The sequence below is a fragment of the Eubalaena glacialis genome, chromosome 4, assembly GCF_028564815.1.
Source record: "Eubalaena glacialis isolate mEubGla1 chromosome 4, mEubGla1.1.hap2.+ XY, whole genome shotgun sequence".
Lineage (NCBI taxonomy): Eukaryota > Metazoa > Chordata > Mammalia > Artiodactyla > Balaenidae > Eubalaena > Eubalaena glacialis.
The window spans coordinates 127,616,041-127,637,297 of NC_083719.1; the positions used below are offsets into that span (position 1 = coordinate 127,616,041).

Below are 21,257 nucleotides of genomic sequence, written 5' to 3' on the forward strand. Positions count from 1 at the left end.
ACCTGTGAAGCCATCTGGTCATGGACTTTGGTTGGGAGTTTTTTAATCACTGTTTCAATTTCAGTACTTGTGATTGGTATGTTCATATTTTCTATTTCTTCCTGGTTCAGTCTTGGAAAATTGTAGCTTTTTAAGAATTTGTCCATTTCTTCTAGGTTGTCCATTTTATTGGCCCATAGTTGCCTGTAGCGTTGTCTTATGATCCTTTGTATTTCTGTGGTGTCCAGTGTAACTTCTCCTTTTTCATTTCTAATTTTATTGATTTGAATTCTCTCCCTTTTTTTCCTGATGAGTATGGCAAAAGGTTTATCAATTTTATCTTTTTAAAGAACCAGCTTTTAGTTTCATCGATCTTTTCTATTGTTTTCTTTGTCTCTATTTCATTTATTTCTGCTCTGATCTTTATGGTTTCTTTTCTTCTACTAACTTTGGGTTTTCTTTGTTCGTTCTCTAGTTGCTTTAGGTGTAAGGTTAGGTTGTTTATTAGCCTATTAATCTCTGAATAACCTTTATTCAGAGATTTTTCTTGTTTCCTGAGGTAAGATTGTATTGCTGTAAACGTCCCTCTTAGAACAGCTTTTGCTGCATCCCATAGGTTTTGGACTGTTGTATTTTCATTGTCACTTGTCTCTAGGTATTTTTTGATTTCCTCTTTGACTTCTGCAGTGATCCGTTGGTTGTTTAGTAACATATTGTTTAGGCTCCATGTGTCTGTGTTTTTTAAAGTTTTTTTTCCTGTTATTAATTTCTAATCTCATAGCACTGTGGTCAGAAAAGATGCTTGATATGATTTCAATTTTCTTAAATTTACCAAGGCTTGATTTGTGGCCCAAGATGTGATCTATCCTGGAGAATGTTCCATGTGCACTTGAGAAGAAAGTGTATTCTGCTGCTTTCAGATGCAATGTCCTATAAATATCAGTTAAGTTCATCTGGTCTAAGGCTTGTGTTTCCTTGTAGATTTTCTGTCTGGATGATCTGTCCATTGGTGTTAGTGGGGTGTTAAAGTCCCCTACTATTATTGTGTTACTGTTCATTTCCCCTTTTATGGCTGTTAGCATTTGCCTTATATATTGAGGTGCTCCTATGTCGAGTGCATATATATTTACAATTGTTATATCTTCTTCTTGGATTGATCCCTTGATCATTATGTAGTGTCCTTCCTTGTCTCTTGTAACAGTCTTTATTTTAAAGTCTATTTTGTTTGATATGGAATATTGCTACTCCAGCTTTCTTTTGATTTCCATTTGCATGGAATATCTTTTTCTGTCCCCTCACTTTCAGTCTATCTGTGTCCCTGTGTCTGAAGTGGGTCTCTTGTAGACAACATATATATGGGTCTTGTTTTTGTATCCATTCAGCGAGCCCATGTCTTTTGGTTGAAGCATTTAATCCATTTAATTTAAGGTAATTATTGAAATGTATGTTCCTATTGCCACTTTGTTAATTGTTTTGGACTTGGAGGTCTTTTTTCTTCCCTTCCTCTTTTGTTCTCTTCTCTTGTGATTTGATGTCTGTCTTTAGTATTGTGTTTGGATTGCTTTTTCTTTTTTGTGTGTGTGTCTATCGTAGACTTTTGGTTTGCAGTTCCCATGAGGTTTTGATATAGCAGTCTATGTATGTACAAGATTGTTTTAAGTTGCTGGTCTCTTAATTTCCAATGCATTTGCAATATCCTGCATTTGTACTCTCCTCACGATTGCTGGTTTTGATATCATATTTGTGTGTGGATGATTTCCTACCTTTACTTTATGTTGCCTTTACTGGTGAGCTTTCCTATTTGTAATTCTCTTGATTCTAGTTGTGGCCTTTTCTTTTCTGCCTAGAGAAGTTCCTTTAGGATTTGTTCTAAGGCTGGTTTGGTGGTGCTGAATTCTCTTCGCTTTTACTTGTCTGTAAATCTTTGATTTCTCCATCAAATCTGAATGAGATCCTTGCTGGGTATTCTTGGTTGTAGCTTTTTCCCTTTTATCACTTTAAATACATCGTGCCACTCCCTTCTGGCTTGCAGAGTTTCTGCTGAAAAATCAGCTGATAACCTTTTGGGGATTCCCTTGTATGTTATTTGTTGCTTTTCCCTTGTTGCTTTTAATATTTTTTCTTTGTCTTTAATTTTTGTCAGTTTGATTAGTATGTGTCTCGGCATGTTCCTCCTTGGGTTTATCTTGTATTGGACTCTCCACATTTCCTGGACTTGAGTGACTGTTTCCTTCTGCTGTTAGGGAAGTTTTCTGCTATAATATCTTCATATATTTTCTCATGCCCTTTCTCTCTCTCTTCTCCTTCTGGGACCCCTATAATGCAAATGTTGGTGCATTTAATGTTGTTCCAGAGGTCTCTGAGACTGTCCTCATTTCTTTTCATTCTTTTTTCTTTATTCTGTTCTGTGGCAGTGATTTCCACCATTCTGTCTTCCAGCTCACTTATTCATTCTTCTGCCTCAATTATTCTGCTGTTGATTCCTTCTAGTGTATTTTTCATTCCAGTTATTGTATTTTTCATCTCTGTTTGTTCTTTAAATCACTAGCTCTTTGTTAAACATCTCTTGTATCTTCACAATCTGTGCTTCTATTCTTTTTCCAAGATCTTGGATCATCTTTACTATCATTACTCTAAATTCTTCTTCAGGTAGGTTGCCTGTCTCCATTTCATTTAATTGTTCTTGTGGGTTTTTATCTTGTTCCTTCATCTGGAATGAGTTTATTTTTTATTTTTGAGTCTTAAGGGTTGAGGTTGAAGGCTCAGGGTTACCTGGTTCATACTTGCCCTCCTCTTGGGGGCTTTCCCAAGGTCCTCACAAGCTGCCCCTTGGGACTGGGCAGGAGGGAACAGCCTCTGAGTAGTCATCTGTAGTGAGCATTCCCTCGAGCTGCCTTTTGCGTGGGCCACAGTGAGGACAGCCTCTCTTGAATTCTAGGCAAACCCTATTAGTCTGAAGTTCTGGGAGGAAAGTCTGCAGCATAGCTCCAAAGCCAAATAAGAGCAACACTTGGTTGTCTGTGTGTATTTTTATATTCCTAACCCTTAGTATATCAGATGTAGTTGTAGTGATATACACAAGACAGGGTTAAACATCTTGTACATATACAAAGAGCATCTACAAGTCAATAAGTAAAAGACAAATGACCCAGTAGAAAAATAGGAATAGGATCAGAGCAGGCAAGTCAGAGCTAGAAGAAACCATTAGAATCATTGCCTCTGAACTGCATATTGCATAGACAGGCCCCAAGGGCCAGAGATGGGGAGTACTTGGCCAAAGTCACCCACTGAGTCAAGGCCATACTCGAATCCAGGGCCCTGGACTGGGGCTCTATCTGCCCCACACTGTAGCTCACGGAACTACTCTAAGCAGCTCTCAGGTGGGCTGTGGCCGTGCACACCCATCCCCGGGCCTCGTGGCAGGTGGGCCGGGCTGAGCTGCCTGTGCTCGGGCTGTAGGTACCGATGCTGAGGACGCGGGGGACGACCTGCTGCTGTCGTACGTGAAGGAGTTTTGGTGGTTCCCCCACATGTGGAGCCACATGCAGCCCCACCTTTTCCACAACCAGTCCGTACTGGCTGAGCAGATGGCCCTGAACAAGAAGTTCGCTGTCGTGAGTAAGATTCCCTACAGGGCAGAGCCGGGAGGGCTTGGGGCTGGGCTGGGGGTCAGAACTACTGGCCTTGTGCTGCTTTTGCAGTTCGTCTGACAGCTTTTTATTAACATCTTTATAGCTGCTGTCTCACTGAAGCCTCACAGGGATCCCAAGAGGCCGGTATCTCAATAGCCTCATTTTAAACAAGAAACTGGAGCTCTGGGAGGCCACACCAGCTAATAAGAGGTCCGTGCAGGACTTAAACCCAGGCCTGTTTGCTTCCTGAGCCCAAGCTCTCATCTTCAGGCTAGAGTGGGTACCCCAGAAGGCTGGAGGAGATGCCCAGCAAGGAGGGGATGAGGCCTGCTTGCTGGCTCAGCCTGAGCCACCAGCCAGTCAGAGGCCAAGAGAGGCAGGAACAGCACCCGTCCTTGTTCCTCACTCCTGGTGCTGGAGGAAGTGAACGCTGGGCCAAATTGGAGTCCCGGCTCGGCTGGTGCCTCTTTCCAAGACTCTGGGCCCTGAGCCTCAGCTTCCCCATCTGCACCTCAAGGGCTCAGACCCACTGCTCTGCCATTCTAGCCTCTGATTTTTCTCTGCAAAGGGGAGATAAAGCCCAGAGGGGAAGAAATCCTGTGCTCACCCTGCCCTGGCCCTCCTCTCCCTAGGAGCACGGCATTCCCACAGACATGGGGTATGCAGTGGCGCCCCACCACTCGGGCGTGTACCCTGTGCACGTGCAGCTGTACGAGGCCTGGAAGCAGGTGTGGAACATCCGCGTGACTAGCACGGAGGAGTACCCCCACCTGAAGCCAGCCCGCTACCGCCGCGGCTTCATCCACAACGGCATCATGGTGAGTGCGGCCCAGAGCCTGGGAGGCGGGTATGCACATGCTATCCTGGGAAGAAGCATGAGTCTGGGGAGCTGGTTAGGGGTTTCAGGCCACTTTCTACTGTCCCCTCTGTCACCTGAGGCTCTCTATCCCAGGGAAGGAGGACTGCCAGTCTGCCTCTTTCATGAGCTACTCCTATGCTTTTGTGACAGGGGATCAGGAGATGAGCATTCTTTAAGGGGCCTCTAGGGAGGCCCTGGGATAGGCCTCTGTCTCATCCATTTGTTGGCTTATGTAAAATGTGTGTGTGTCCCTTTTCTACAGAATACTGAAGTGCACAAAATCTGGCAATACTGAAGTGCACAAAATCAACAAAAGTCCTCACCTTTGTAGACCTGACATTCTAGTGGCAGGAGACAGTGCATTCATAACTGTGTAAAGTATACAATGGTCAGATGGCATAAGTGCTGTGGAGAAAAATCAAGCAGGGAATGGAGACGGGGTGCTGAGGAGAGGAGAAGCTTAAACAGGATAGTTAGGGAGAGCCTTCCTGGGAATGAGCCATGCTGCTACATGAGGAAGAGCATGCGTGGCAGAGAAAACAAGTGCAAAGGCCCTGAGGCAGGCTTGTGCTGCGTGGTTTTGAGGACCAACTAAGAGACAAGTATGGCTGGAAGGGAGCAAGTTGGGAGGAGGTGGTAGGAGATGAGGTCAGAGGGGTGATTGATGGACCAGATCATGCAGGGCGACATAAGGCCACTGGATGGACTTTAGCTTTTAGTCTGTGATGGGAGGGTTTTGAATGGAGTGCTTTTATGATCTAACTCATATTTTAAGAGGATTTCCATCATTCTGGCTGCTATGAGTTGCAAAGCCTGTAGGGGGCCAAGTGGGGAGCAGGGAGACCAGTTAGGAGGCTGCTGCAGTCTTCCCGTTGAGGCATAGTGGCTTGGACCAGGGTGCAATGCTGGGACGTGATCACATTCTGGACATATTTAGAAGTTAGAGCCAACAGGCATTGCTGATGAGTTGGATATAGAGTATGGGAGAGAGAGGTAAGACAAGGATGACTCCAGGTTTTTGGCCTCAGCCACTGGAGTGGCTAGACGTTTCTCATCAGTCCAGATGGGCAGCTATGGGAAGGCCAGATTCACGCCTGCATCCATCTATCCACTGACCTCCCAGGCGTTCCTACTGACTCTGGGGATGAGGCGGTGACGAGACGGGTGAGTTCTCTGCCCTCCTGGATCGCATACTAAACAGCTAAACCAGTGTACAACCAAGAGTGCTACGAGGCAGGTTCTAAAGCCAGGAGAGAAGTCACAGAGTGTGCCTGGGAGAGCTGCTCTAGAGAGGGGCGGGGACCCTCGCTGGGCACACAGTCCAAGTTTCCAGAAACATTCTCACTTGCCTGTCCCTGTTACTTTGGAGTCTGCTCATTTTGTAGAGAGAAAGATGAAAAGTGTGTACATATGTAAAATGGCAAGGGCCCGTGGGCTCACTTGGGGGAGTGTCACAGGCTGCAGGTCTTTGGTGGAGAAGACCCCCAAGGGTTGGGGGGCTGTGTGGTCACACAAGAGGCTGCCTTTCTGAGATCACCTTTCTGGTGACCCTGCTCGTCACCATCTGTGCCTGGAGAAGCCATAGCTCCTCTCTCCCGCCCCATCCTCAGGTCCTCCCGCGGCAGACCTGCGGCCTCTTCACACACACGATCTTCTATAACGAGTACCCAGGCGGCTCCAGTGAGCTGGACAAGATCATCAACGGGGGCGAGCTCTTCCTCACAGTGCTCCTCAACCCTGTGAGTGCTCCACAGCCCTTGGCTGGCGGTGAGGAGGGGCTGCCGGACAGTCGTCTGCAGCCGAGGCAGGCCTTCCCAGGCCTGGGGGGAGGGGCAGGAGCAAGTATGCGGCCAGGAGTTGGGAAACCCGCACTCTAGCCCGGGCTGTGTCCCCGCTCCGCTGCATGACCTTGGTAGAGAATCTGAGCAGTCTTTTTTTTTTTTTTTTAAGAAAGACTTTCTTTCATTCATTCATTCATTCATTCATTCATTTATTTATTTATTTATTTATTTATTTATGGCTGTATTGGGTCTTCGTTTCTGTGCGAGGGCTTTCTCTAGTTGTGGCAAGCGGGGGCCACTCTTCATCGCGGTGCACGGGCCTCTCACTATAGCGACCTCTTTTGTTGCGGAGCACAGGCTCCAGACGCGCAGGCTCAGTAGTTGTGGCTCACGGGCCCAGTTGCTCCGCGGCATGTGGGATCTTCCCAGACCAGGGCTCGAACCCGTGTCCCCTGCATTGGCAGGCAGACTCTCAACCACTGCGCCACCAGGGAAGCCCCTGAGCAGTCTTATTTTTCCTTTTATAATCTTGCACTTCCATACAATAGTGTTGGCACTTTTTTTTTTAAAAATAAATTTATTTATTTATTTATTTATCTATTTATTTTTGGCTACGTTGGGTCTTCGTTGTTATGCACGGGTTTTCTCTGGTTGCGGTGAGCGGGGGCTACTCTTTGTTGCGGTGCGCGGGCTTCTCATCGCGGTGGCTTCTCTTGTTGCGGAGCATGGGCTCTAGGCACACAGGCTTCAGTAGTTGCAGCACACGGGCTCAGTAGTTGTGGCGCATGGGCTTAGTTGCTCCACGGCATGTGGGATTTTCCCGGACCAGGGCTCGAACCCATGTCCCCTGCATTGGCAGGCGGATTCTTTTTTTTTTTTTTTTTTAACTTGTTATTTTTTTTTTAAAGTTTTAAATTTTATTTTTTTATACAGCAGGTTCTTATTAGTCTGCACCACCAGGGAAGTCCAGTAGTGTTGGCATTTTTGTCTGTGTTCTTTTTCCAGTCTTTGTGTGTGTATATAAATATATAAATATTGTATATTAATATACATAGTAAAATGAATCTCTTAAGCTATATATTAAACTATATATCTACATAGATAGATAGATAGATAGATAGATAGTTTAAAATGCACTATATATATAGTTCAGCTGAAAGTTCAGCTGAACTTTCTGGGTCTCTCCTTATCTGTAAAGTGGAAATAATCATCCATGCTTTAATAATATTAGATAGATATCAAGTGGTGGTGTTATCAGTTTTATGGGGTAACCGTGTACCCCTTATCTTCCACGCACCCCCTCAGCCTCCTGCCAAAAAAGTACAAAAGAGCACCCATATGACTGCACAGGAGGTCAGCTTCCCCTTTCAGGTGTCAGTCAGACCAGATTCACCTGGCTGTACCTAGCCCAAGGTCACACGGTGAGTTTATTGACGGCCCCGGTGAACCTTGGACTGGTCATTGAGCGGCCCTACAAGCTCAAGCAAGACCAGAGGGTCAGAAGTGGGGGTGAAGGTAGTGAAAGGGGCTCAGAGGCTAACTGGCCCCACCTCGCATCTTCCCTCCCCGGAGCAGATCAGCATCTTCATGACGCACCTGTCCAACTACGGGAACGACCGCCTGGGCCTGTACACCTTTAAGCACCTGGTGCGTTTCCTGCACTCTTGGACCAACCTCCGGCTGCAGACACTGCCCCCAGTGCAGCTGGCCCAGAAGTACTTCCAGATCTTCTCTGAGGAGAAGGACCCGCTCTGGCAGGTGGGTGGGATGGGTGGCCTGGGTGCCTCATTGCAGGGATGGAAGGCCTACCACCCATGGGCATGCACCCCAGGTATGGTCTCAGGGACTCAGTCCTCAGGCCCTCATGCTCTCTCAAGTGTAAACTCAGGTGCACACTTGCTCACCAGCATGGGCATGCTTGCTTGCTCTTGTGCACACTAGACCTCCCACGCAGACCTATGTGCATGCATACTCACAGCCTCTGAAAAACAGCACCACAGAACTGTAGGTGAACACAGTGTAAACAAGTGTGGAAAGCAGCTGCCCTGCCTGGCATGGACCTTCTCACTCCAGCAGGCTCTGAGCGTGGGAAAGGGGACTGATCACAGGGCTTGGGGGACAGTTCTTGGGGAAGTTGCCCCAGGGCGTGTCAAAAACTGGAAGCAGAAGCTGGAATTGATGGTCTCAGGGGTCCACAAACCATGGCCTGTGAACCAGTCCGGCCTGCAGTCTGTTTCTGTAAATAAAGTTTTATTGGAACATGGCCACACTCATTCTTGTACATACCATCTGTGGCTGCTTTCAAGCTACAACAGCAGAGTTGAGTAGTTGCAACAGACCGGATAGTACCCAAGCCTAAAATACAATATTTACTAAACATTTCAAAAGATTTACTAAACTTTATAGAGAAAGTTTGCTGACCTCTTGCTGAACTTTTAAATTCAACAGTAGGAGCTCATGAGCCAAGTGCTGTGCTGAGCATTTTACTAGGCTATGTCTGGGAGCGTGAGACTGACTAGAAATGGTCGCTGCCTGCCAGCCATTCAGTGTCCCAAGATGGGGATGTGACAAGGGCACATGCAGTTACACTTGTCATTCAGGGCTGTGAGAGCCACATATCCATGTGCAGTGGGAGTCCAGTGTCCATTCTTGGGCACCCCTGACATCTCTTCCCCTGTTGTTTTAGGATCCCTGTGAAGACAAACGCCATAAAGACATCTGGTCCAAGGAGAAGACATGTGACCGCTTCCCAAAGCTCCTCATCATTGGCCCCCAGAAAACAGGCAGGTCTCTCCACTCTTGACCAGCCTCCCCCAGTGCCTGCTCTCTCAGCCACAGAATTCTGGGGGCCACCATGCCCTAGTCCCACTCCCCAGTAATCTGCCCCCTCTTTCCCAGGAAGTGAGAGTGAAGCTGGGGTGAACATGAATTGCCCATCAGTGTGGAGGTGGGAAGAGGATAGAGGTTGGGCATTGGATTCTCCTATCTGTCCTGAACCACAGCCTCAGGGAGCTCTCCCTGTGTCCTGCTGGGAGTCTCAGAGTCAAATCAGAGAAGCCCAGATCAGCTACTCTGCAAGTTGGAGCAGTGCCAGGCAAAACTGGTTCAGAGCAAAGAAGACTGTGATCAATTATTCATGTCTGCCAGAGGTGCAGGAGGGAGCAGTGGAGAGATGGTTGCTAAGTATTTACCATGCGCACTATACGGCATGGATGGGTACTCCCATGTTACAGACAAAACACTCAAGGCTCAGAGAAGTTAAGTGACTTTCCCTAACACATTTAGTTAGGAAATGGCAGATCCAGGTCTGGAACCCTGGTCTCTGTGACCCCAAAACTTATACTCTTGATCACCAAACTCTGTAGTCTCCTTCTCTTCTGGAACCTCTCATTATAGCATATTAACTGTAGACTCACACGTAGGAAAGGAATGAACTCTCTAAAGGAGGGGGTCGGTCCTGTACTGTCAATTAGGGGAGGGAGTATGAGTGAAGGAAGGGTACCCAAAGAGGAGGCATCTGAGCCAGATTTCTTAGCCCTTCAAGAATTTCACATCAGCACACTGCAGAGTCTGGAACTCCCTTGTCCTTGAGTTCATCCCAAGTGCCATAGAGCACAGAGGTCCAGAGCCAGAAGGGACCAGCAGAAACCGTCTATAATTCCTGGATTATGAGGAGACAGTAATCAAGTGGACATGACTGCTGGAGTACAGTGGTGAGAGGATTCTGAGGCCAAGTCTTTGTTTAGTGATGAAGAATGCCGTGATGGATTAGTGATGTCTGCAGTGGATGCAGGAGTTGGCATGCCCACATGCAAGCCATGTATTTGCCCATCCTGAGTTTAGTATGATTCCTTCATGGTAGAGATGAGGAAACTAAACCCAGAGAAGGGAAGGGACTTTTCCAGTATCTCCCAGTGAGTAATGGAGAGCCAGGACCAGAACCCAGAATTTCAGACTCTGTCTTTGTGTTGGGGTGCTGGGCCCAGGTCTCACCTACCTTCCCTCCCCACAGGCACCACGGCCCTCTACCTGTTCCTGGGCATGCACCCCGACCTCAGCAGCAACTACCCCAGCTCCGAGACCTTTGAGGAGATCCAGTTTTTTAACGGCCACAACTATCACAAAGGCATCGACTGGTGAGTGGGCCTGTCAACAGCGGGATGGGATGGTCACCATGGAGTCTGACCAGGAGGAGGTCTGCTGTGGCCATAGCAGGAAGCAGCTGGAGCTCGCTTACACACAGCTAGTTCCTGTAAACAGGGACAAAACACGGTGACCCATGAGTTATGATGCTGGAGCCTGGTCACAGATGGGATAGTTGATGAGGAAGCCCTTTGCCCCTTTACATTATTGCCTGGGCTCAGAGAATACTAGAAATCAGAGTCCAGCCCCTCCCTTGCCTGCACAGAAGCACCCTGAGTCCCAGAGAAGAGGGACATGCCCGAGTTCCCGAGAGCTGGGGCTAAAATCCAAGGGTTCTGACCCGAAGGCTGGCCCTTCCCACTGTGGATGGCTGACTGTGGAGCAGGAGGTGTTCTTGTGAGCCCTTCAGAGGTGGCTTGCTAGCCTTCAGGGAGTCTCCTGGGGAGGTGGTTGAAATTGCAGATTCTCACCAGCGGTTGTAACACATGTATTACTCTTGTTTATTATTTTTATGTCAGTGGTTTACCTGAGTAGAGATATCATGGGCGTTCTTCTGTTTGTGTTGTGGTATTTTTCTGTGTGTATTTCCATCAGTCTCTTTCTACCTGTCTATCTTTCAATCAGCCAATCATCTGTCAATCTACCTGTCTATTTCTTGCTCCAATATTGCCACAGTCTCTTATCTAAAACCCACTGTAGCCAGATGCATTATTGAAAGTCATCTCTTTCCGGATTTAGAGAGACACAATATATTTAACAGCACCTTCACCAAGGTCTGGGGCAGTGCCCATTAGCAAATACATTAATATATCTGTAGCAAAGTATGTGAATATTTATGCCAAGTAAGATTCATAAGTCAGGTTTTGCTGCCAAATGTCTTTGCTACAAACTTAGGAGAAAAGCTTCTTTCTCAGAGCTTTCTCCATTTAGATATAACAAACGATGGATTGTGGACGTAAAAATGCTATTTTGTGAAGAAAATTCAGAAATGTGAGAGAGCTAGCAGTTTCTCGGCTCCATTCTCAAGATTTTGATTTTGTTTGTAGGGGTGCAGAAATCTCACAAGCCCCCAGGTGATTCTGATTTCTGATAAAGGGGTCCCTGGGACCACCTAAGAGAAACCCTGTCTCACAGGATAGAGTAGGGATCCCACACCCTTAACTAGGGTAGGCTTTGTGGGTTTTGGTTCCCACAAACCCCTGAAGTTGTACCTCTATTTTGCCTTAGTAGGTGCTCCTGGGAGGGTCTGGAGTGTTCACTTAGTTTTCTGAGGGGCCCTCAACCTACAGGTGGTCTCACAGGGCTGGTGTGGACAGTCACTCTGGGTGGGACGTGGGAGGTTCATCTGGGAAGCTATCAGGTTCACCCGCATGAGGCCGGGGAGGGGGTATGGGTGGCAGGAGGTGAACCCCGTCCCCGCCTTGTCTCCTGGTCCACAGTAGCAGCTTAGAAAGCACCATCAGAGGTCAGTCTGGAGGCAGCAGAAGGCATCCCTCCCCTCAGTGCTGGCGTTCCTGGGTCAGAGGCATCCCCGCTTGCCCCCTAGCGGCAGTGAGAGTTAGGGCCCTGCCAGTTTCACTCTGGGACCATCCCATTTAGGATGGAAAGATGCAGCCCCCTTCCCATACCCTGCCACCCATACCACACCCACAAGTCTTCACATCCTCCTGACCCCAGAGTCTCCCCGAAAAAGGAATGAATTCATAAAAGGGAGACTGCCAAGTGGCCACTCCGTCTAGGACCCCTGCCAGAAGTGAGTCCTTGTTTGACTGAGAGCCATGTGCCTGCTTGCTTTCTCAAGTTCCACCCCCAGCCACTGCAGCCCTCCCAGCTGCGTCCCTCAGGCCCCTTCATCCTGGGTCTTGCCTGCGAGCCCTCCTCTCTGGGCTTCCTGCAGGTACATGGAGTTCTTCCCTATCCCCTCCAACACCACCTCTGACTTCTACTTTGAGAAAAGCGCCAACTACTTTGATTCGGAAGTGGCTCCCCGGCGGGCGGCTGCCCTGTTACCCAAGGCCAAGGTCTTGACCATCCTCATCAACCCAGCAGACCGAGCCTATTCCTGGTACCAGGTGAGCCGGGGTGGGGGTGGGGCCCTGGGTGGGGGTATGGGCTCTGTCTACCACTCAGCCACCAATAAATACCAGCAAATGTTTATTTATTTATTTAAATTTATTTTATTTATTTATTTTTGGCTGTGTTGGGTCTTCGTTGTGGTGCACGGGCTTCTCATTGCAGTGGCTTCTCTTGTTGCGGAGCACGGGCTCTAGGCGCATGGGCTTCAGTAGTTGTGGCTTGTGGGCTCTAGAGCACAGGCTCAGTAGTTGTGGCGCATGGGCTTAGTTGCTCCACGGCATGTGGGATCTTCCCGGACTAGGGCTCGAACCCATGTCCCCTGCATTGGCAGGCGGATTCTTAACCCCTGGGCCACCAGGGAAGTCCCTCAGCAAATATTTATTATGCGCCTCCTTTGTGCCAGCCCTCAGTAGGCTCCTGGAATGCTGTGGTGGGTAAGAACGGTCCCGCCTCCACTGCGCTTCTAGCCCGGAGGAGAAGCCAGGCAGAAATCCATGTTGAATCCCAGCCGAGTTACCTGCTCACCCTCCCAGCTTCATCTGGGGACCTGCCTCTGACTCTGACACCAACAAGAGGTGGAGGCTGGTTCCATCTTGATGAAGCCTAGATTTGGTGAACAGTGATCTGGGCTCATACTAACTGTGGCCTCCTTGCTGGGCACGGGGTGGGAGGGGGGTGGGAAATCAGAGAAGAACAAGACACAGGACCTGCCATTCTTAGTGGAGAATGCAAATGCCCGATCAGGTAAGGAAGTTACGTGGACTGCGGTTTGTGCTAGAGTGTGACTCCTAGTTCCTACTTGACTATGTAAGAACTAGAATTTTCTTTAATTTCAATGACCTGACTTAATTTTTTCTGAACATCATTCCACTGGGCTTACAGGAAAGCTTAGGCTCTGGCCTTTTGGGGTTTCCTTCCCTGCCTACCAGTCTTCCTAGGATTATGCCACAGTGCCAGGGTGTGGGGCTTCCTCGTCTAGAGCCGGTCCAGGAAGGCCCCTCTGGCCACCCTCTGAGCCTCGTGTCTGGGGCCTCATTGTGGCCACAGGCTGGCAGGAGGCAGGTGCAGACCTTCTTTGCTCCCTGTTCCCACAGACCTCTCTCTCTCCTCTCACTCCCCAAGCCTGGGGACCCTCCTCATCTGGTGGGCAATCTCTCTCTTCTACTTGCTTCTCTAGGACTTTCTGTCTGTATCCCAATATTCTCCTTCCCTCTGGGCTTTGTCTTTGGGGGAACAAAGGCCACTTCTCTTTTCTGCTCTGCCGAGTGCTCCCCACCTCCTGGCAATGAGCAGAGATTGGCTGTCTGCTTTTATGGGGGAAGGAAAGAGGAAGGAGAAGGCTGTAGAGGGAAAGCGGCCCTGGCTGAAGTCCATCCCCATTCTGTTCTAATGCTCCTGCTCTACATCTTCACCTCATTGGAGCGTCACGGCAGTTTCTAGAGGGCAGAGGGCTTTGTGCGTGTTCCCTCTCACAGATGAGAAGACCAAGGTTCAGCAAGCCGGGTGACTAGCTCAAGTTCATGTGCTGCCATTTTGAACCCAGCTCCTCCAGGTCTAAGACCCTGTTCTTTCTTCTGTCCATGGTCGAGGCGGGATAAGGAGAAGGGGGACTAATTCCTACCAGGAGGATCCAGGAAGGTGCTGGAGGGAGAGGAAGGACAGTGGCCTGCCTCAGAGGGAAGGTCAGGAGGAGGAGCTGTTATGCACCATTATTGCACCTCCCCCACCCGAGCTCTGTGTGGTCTTCAGTGGAGGTGTAGGGGCTCGTGAGGGTTACCCCTGGTGGACAGGTTCCTGATCTCTGGACTTGGGAATTCTGCAGATGCTGACTGCCCGTGGCATTATTTTAGGTGGTTCAAACCTGGTGTTTTCCCCTTTCCAATTCTTCCCCAATCCTCCTGTCTTAGACTGCTTGGGCTGCCATAGCAAAATATTATAGATTGGGTGGCTTAAACAACAGAACCTTTTTCTCACAGTTCTGGAGCCTAGAAGTCTAAGTCCAAGATCAAGGTGACTGTCGGTTTGGTTCCTGGTGAGAGCTCTCTTCCTGGCTTTTAGACAGCCACCTCCTCACTGTGTCCTCACATGGCAGAGCAAGCAAGCGAACTCTGGTGCCTCTTCTTACAAGGGCACCAATCCCATCACAGGAACCCCACCCTCCTGACTGTATCAGGGCCAGTAGCAGACATTTGTATCTGCCTGGTGTTTGAGAACATTGCTTTATTTTTATTGTATTTATGAATGATTACCTTTATATATGACAACTGATTCTAGTTTTCTATTTATGGAGGCAGTATTGAGTTTTATTTTGAAATACATTTACGTGAATAAGAAAGATGATTCAATGTAAAGAAACTTAGGTTGACTTGGCACGTACAGGTGGTTTGTGGATATGGCAGAAATTGCATAGATGGTGTGAAGCGACCAACATTTGGAAGCTCTGATCTAGTCCAACTCCCATCTCGCAAAGATGGGGAAACTAGGGCTCCGAGGGGCTATGACTTCCCTGAAGTCAAAGGGTAATGACAGATAGAACCAGAACTTGAACCCAGGGCTCCTGGTTCCAGCTCAGGGTCTTCTGGCTGCCTCCTGGTTTCTGTCCCACAAAAGCCTCTTACTTTGGTCCCTCCACGTGACATGCTGACCCTCTCTCTCCCCTTGTCTGCAGCACCAGCGAGCCCATGATGACCCGGTGGCCCTGAAGTACACATTCCACGAGGTGATCACAGCTGCGCCTGATGCATCCTTGAAACTGCGTGCCCTCCAGAACCGCTGCCTGGTCCCCGGCTGGTATGCCACCCACATCGAGCGCTGGCTCAGCGCCTTTCACGCCAACCAGGTAGCTGCCTGTCCCTGACCCTCGGGAGGGCAATCACAGCCCTGGCTCTGGGTGGTTAGCAGAGAGCCTCAAAATCTCTTTTACCAGTTACAGGGCCAGACATGGTGTCATTGGAGAGTTAGATCTTTGGGGTCTTCAAAGGTTTCAAGGACAAGGCTTGTTTATCCCAAGCCCTTGTCCCATCACAACAGGCTCTGTATCCCTAAGGGGACCCAGAAAGTTCTGGGATAGGCCCCTGGGAGTGAGGGAGACAGGCGTGTGTGACGGAGGGAGAGCCTGGTTGCAGAGGTAGATGGGGCCAGATTGCTGAGGCATTTTAAGGAAACCCTTGGAGGATTTAGGCAGGAGAGTGACATGTGGTCCGGAAACTTGGAGAGAGGCAGAGAGGGGATGTCACAGGGATATGAGGGGCAGGCAGGGTTTTGCCGATAGCCTAAACCCTAGGAGAGGATGGCATCGGTCAGAGGAAGCTGGGAGAAAGCAGGGAGTTAGACTGCCCAGGACTGAGGCATGGGGACACCTCCCGTCCACAGGTGGAGGGAGAAGCAGTCTACAGAGTGTGGGGTCCCCAATTTATAACCATGGCTGCTGACCCAGAAGACTGGGGGCCTGTTTGCCACTGGAGTGAAAACAGGTTCAGATCACACTCTGCTTTTTCTTTTTTTCCAGATTCTGGTCTTGGATGGCAAACTGCTGCGAACGGAACCTGCCAAAGTGATGGACACAGTGCAAAAGTTCCTTGGGGTGACGAACACCATTGACTACCACAAAACCTTGGCGTGAGTGTTACCTTGGCCTTTCAACAGGGGGATGTCCTGAGCAGGCACCTGGGCCCAAAAGCCAAAGGCTTGAATGATTAGGAGAAAAACACAGATTAGTCAGCAAGTGTGAGAAAGTACGCATGTCCCTGATGGCAGTTTAGCAGGAAAGTTAATATGACTTGAGTCATATTAATAAAGATATTGACTCAAGAAAAAGTGATGTGATGACTCTGGTCAGTCCTACACCTGGGGTGTTCTTTTCACTCTGGGCTGAACATTTTCAGGGTGTTTTACCTAAGTAAGTTAGACCAGCAATGAGCAACTCCAATTCCCACAAGGGTTTCTTATCATTAGATTATGACTTACACATAATTTAAGGAAAAAGATACTATAAATATTGTCATTGGCTAATCATTCCCATCACTCAAAACCCAGTGCAAGTGCACTGAGAACGCTGTCCCAAGATGGATAAGTGCCAGCCTATGTTGAGGGGCTCAGGGCTGGGGAGAGGCTGTCTCCGAGGGTCACAGACAGGTGACACATCTGAATGAGGGAGTTTCAAGAGAAGGAGAAATAGTCACCTTCCCCAGCTACCTTCTTAGGAAAGCCCTTCAGCAAGAATATTCCCTTCTCCTTACTTTGGAAGTTGAAAACGGAAGGTGGAGAACGGTAGTCAGTCCTTCCCTTTGAGGGTAGAAAGGAGCAGCAGCTGAGGGTATGGCTGTGGCAGTAGAGATGCCTGGGTTAGGATCCCAGACATCTTCTTTAACTGTGGACCTTGGACATGTGTCTTAGTTCCTTCAAGCCTCACTTTCCTTCTCCGTAAATTGGGGATAAAGGTAATAATTCCTACCTCCGGAGAGTCACTGTCTTGAATGAAAGCATGTGGGTGGGGCTCTTGGCTCAGTGCCCGGGATGTACTAATCTCAGTAAATGATAGCTACTCATCATCATCACCACCACCATTACCATCACATGTGCCTACCCTGGGACCCATTCAAAAATCCCTGTCTCCCTCTCCTGCCAAATGTGAACTCTGTTTTCCTTCTGTCCTCATGCCCGAGAACCTCCTAATGGTTCCTGATCTGGGACTGAATTCTGATGCCATTATGCCTCTCCTCCCCATGACAGCATCAGATCTCCTCTCCCAAAAGTACCTTTGAAGGTCCAGCATGACTTCAATTCTGAAGGCAGTCTTGCTCTATCATTTCTGAAATTTATTAAAAAAAAAAAAAAAAACAACATTCCAGTGATGCACATGCTTAAATGCAACTGTAGATACAGCACTTCTTGATAAAGATTGAATTTATTAAAAAGCAAAAGAACCTCCACTAAACTTTTATCGCCCTATTGGGTTCTCACCCCTGAGTTGGAGAGTGCTAAGAGGATCCCCAGAATAAGGAAGGATGGGAAGTGTTCATGTTAGGGATTTGCTGCAGGAACTGAGCCTGCCCAGTCAGGAGAAGAGAGATCTCAGAGCATGCGGCCTGCCTTCTGCTGGGAAGAGGGGGCAGGTGTGTTTAGTGGAGCCCAGAGCCAAAGCTTGGGCAAACAGATGCAAATATCAGTCCCACAAACCAGAATGTGCATATGGGAGTGGATCCTGTGATTTTCTAGTAGGCTCTGCCATTCCTGAGGTCTGTGAACATTGCCTGAAGTGGGAAGGGGCTGGACTGGGCCAGGCCAGCTCCCATCCACAGGCTTTCCCCACCTTCACAGGTTTGATCCAAAGAAAGGATTTTGGTGCCAGCTGCTCGAAGGAGGAAAAACCAAGTGTCTAGGCAAAAGCAAGGGCCGGAAGTACCCAGAGATGGACTTGGATGTAAGTAGCAGACCTGCTGCCTGCGGCAGGGGAATAAATGATGGGGGTCCCTGTACTGGAGGGAGTCTTCTCTTTACCTGACACCCAGCACTCAATGGCCTTGGCATTTCTTGGGTGGTGTTCTTAACAGGAGGAAATGTGGGCTAGGGGATATGGTGGATCAGAATTGATTTAGTCAAATGAGTATTTCTTCTACAAGGGCTGAATGCTATGGGGCTTTGAGAATGAATCAGACCTGTTCTTTGCCTTCAAGGAGCTCCTAGTCTAGGAGGGAAATGAGTCACATGTGCCAAGAAGTAGAATACAAGGGAGGAAGTGTTTCGTGTAGTTAGGTATGAACAAGTGCTGTGAGACTTCAGAACAAGGACATGCCACTTGAAGTTGGATGGGTAAGAAGGCTTCTCAGACGAGGTGGGGGGGTGGGGGGTTGTCTCTCGAGTTGGGCCTGGAAGGATGGGGTAGTATTTGGACCTATGGCATGGAAGGATAAGGCATTCTTGTAGGAGAGGACGGCATGTATAAGGATATAGGGGAAAGGGCACACACTGTGACTCTGGTTACATTTCCCTTTTTTTTCCATTACCCCTTGATAATTTTTTAAAAACGGAATTATAGTTGATTTATAATATTGTGGTAGTTTCAGGTGCACAGCAAAGTGATTCAGTGATATTTTTTTTTTTCAGATTATTTTCCATTATAGGTTATTACAAGATACTGAATATTGTTCCCTGTGTTATACAGTAAATTCTTGTTGCTTATCTGTTTTATATATAGCAGTATACCTGTTAATCCCATACTCCTACTTTGTCCCTCCCCCCTCCCTTTCCCCTTTGGTAACCATAAGTTTGTTTTCTGAGTCTGTTTTGTAAATAGATTTATTCTTTAGATTCCACATATAAGTGATAGATATCATATGGTATTTGTCTTTCTCTGTCTGACTTCACTTAGTATGCTATTCTCTAGGTCCATCCACATTGCTGCAAATGGCAATATTTCATTCTTTTTTATGGCTGAGTAATATTTCATAGTGTATATATATATACCACATCTTCTTTATCCGTTCATCTGTTGATGGACACTTAGGTTGCTTCCACATCTTGACTATTGTAAATAGTGCTGCTATGAAATTGGGGTGCATGTATCTTTTCAAATTAGAGTTTTTGTCTTTTCTGGATATATGCCCAGGAGGAGGATTGTTGGATCATATTGTATAGATCTAGTTTTAGTTTTTTAAGGAACTTCCATACTGTTTTCCATAGTGGTTGCACCAATTTACATTCCCACCAACAGTGTAGGAGGGTTCCCTTTTCTCCACACCCTCTCCAGCATTTATGGTTTGGAGATTTTTGATTTTGGCCATTCTGACCAGTGTGAGGTGGTACTAATTGTAGTTTTGATTTGCATTTCTCTAATAATTAGTGATGTTGAACGTCTTTTCATGTGCCTGTTGGTCATCTGTATGTCCTCTTTGGAGAACTGTCTATTTAGGTCTTCTGCACCACTCCTTTTTTTTTTTTTTTTTTTTAATCAGTCATCAATTTTATACACATCACTGTATACATGTCAATCCCAATCGCCCAATTCAGCACACCACCATCCCCACCCCACTGCAGTTTTCCCCCCTTGGTGTCCATACATTTGTTCTCTACATCTGTGTCTCAACTTCTGCCCTGCAACCTGGTTCATCTGTACCATTTTTCTAGGTTCCACATACATGCATTAGTATACGATATTTGTTTTTCTCTTTCTGACTTACTTCACTCTGTATGACAGTCTCTAGATCCATCCACGTCTCAACAAATGACTCAGTTTCGTTCCTTTTTATGGCTGAGTAATATTCCATTGTATATATGTACCACAACTTCTTTATCCATTCGTCTGTCAATGGGCATTTAGGTTGCTTCCATGACCTGGCTATTGTAAATAGTGCTGCGATGAACATTGGGGTGCATGTGTCTTTTTGAATTACGGTTTTCTCTGGGTATATGCCCAGTAGTGGGATTGCTGGGTCATATGGTAATTCTATTTTTAGTTTTTTAGGGAACCTCCATATTGTCCTCCATAGTGGCTGTATCAATTTACATTCCCACCAACAGTGCAAGAGGGTTCCCTTTTCTCCACACCTTCCCCAGCATTTATTGTTTGTAGATTTTTTTTTTTTGGCTGCATTGGGTCTCCATTGCTGTGTGTGGGCTTTCTCTAGTTGTGGCGACCAGGGGCTACTCTTCGTTGTGGTGCACGGGCTTCTCATTGTGGGGGCTTGTCTTGTTGCAGAGCATGGGCTCTAGGCACCCAGGCTTCAGTAGTTGTGGCACATGGGCTCAGTAGTTGTAGCTCACGGGCTCCAGAGCACAGGCTCAGTAGTTGTGGTGCACGGGCTTAGTTGGTCCGTGGGATGTGGGATCTTCCCGGACCAGGGCTTGAACCCATGTCCCCTGCATTGGCAGGCAGATTCTTAACCACTGCACCACCAGGGAAGCCCCTGGTTGTAGATTTTTTTTTTTTGATGATGGTCATTCTGACTGGTGTGAAGTGATACCTCATGGTGGTTTTGATTTGTATTTCTCTAATAATTAGTGATGTTGAGCATCTTTTCATGTGCTTTTTAGCCATCTGTATGTTTTCTTTGGAGAAATGTCTATTTAGATCTTCTGCCCAGTTTTTGATTGGGTTGTTTTGATATTGAGCTGCATGGGCTGTTTATATATTTTGGAGATTAATCCCTTGTTGGTCACTTCGTTTGCAAATATTTTCTCCCATTCTGAGGGTTGTCTTTTTGTTTTGTTTATGGTTTCATTTGCTGTGCAAAAGCTTTTGAGTTTAATTAGGTCCCATTTGTTTATTTTTGTTTTTATTTTCATTACTCTAGGAGGTGGATCAAAAAAGATCTTGCCACGATTTATGTCAGAGAGTGTTCTGCCTGTGTTTTCCTCTAAGAGTTTTATACTGTCCGGCCTTACATCTAGGTATTTTATTCTTTTTGATGTGATGGTAAATGGGATTGTTTCCTTAATTTCTCTTTCTGATCTTTCATTTTTTGTTAGTGTATAGGAATGTAAGAGATTTCTGTGTATTAATTTTGTATCCTGCAACTTTATCGAATTCATTGATGAGGTCTAGTAGTTTTCTGGTAGCATCTTTAGGATTTTCTGTGTATAGTATCATGTCATCTGCAAACAGCAACAGTTTTACTTCTTCTTTTCCAATTTATTTCTTTTTCTCTAATTGCCATGGCTAGGACTTCTAAAATTATGTTGAATAAAAATGGTGAGAGTGGACATCCTTGTCTTGTTCCTGATTTTAGAGGAAATGCTTTCAGCTTTTCACCCTTGAGAATGATGTTAGCTGTAGGTTTTTCATATATG

At 47.2% G+C, this 21,257-nt stretch overlaps 1 protein-coding gene across 2 annotated transcripts in view; it reads left to right on the forward strand.

The window, feature by feature from the left end:
• Positions 1-21,257, forward strand: part of NDST1 (N-deacetylase and N-sulfotransferase 1) — a 74,008-nt gene that overhangs the window by 43,803 nt on the left and 8,948 nt on the right. For both annotated transcript variants that reach the window (XM_061189857.1, XM_061189858.1), the window contains exons 5-14: positions 3,439-3,593; positions 4,244-4,429; positions 6,081-6,209; positions 7,827-8,009; positions 8,938-9,034; positions 10,264-10,387; positions 12,292-12,466; positions 15,139-15,309; positions 15,979-16,088; positions 17,790-17,892. In XM_061189857.1, coding sequence (XP_061045840.1) covers positions 3,439-3,593; positions 4,244-4,429; positions 6,081-6,209; positions 7,827-8,009; positions 8,938-9,034; positions 10,264-10,387; positions 12,292-12,466; positions 15,139-15,309; positions 15,979-16,088; positions 17,790-17,892 — 1,433 coding nt within the window. The remainder of the gene's footprint in view (positions 1-3,438; positions 3,594-4,243; positions 4,430-6,080; positions 6,210-7,826; positions 8,010-8,937; positions 9,035-10,263; positions 10,388-12,291; positions 12,467-15,138; positions 15,310-15,978; positions 16,089-17,789; positions 17,893-21,257) is intronic.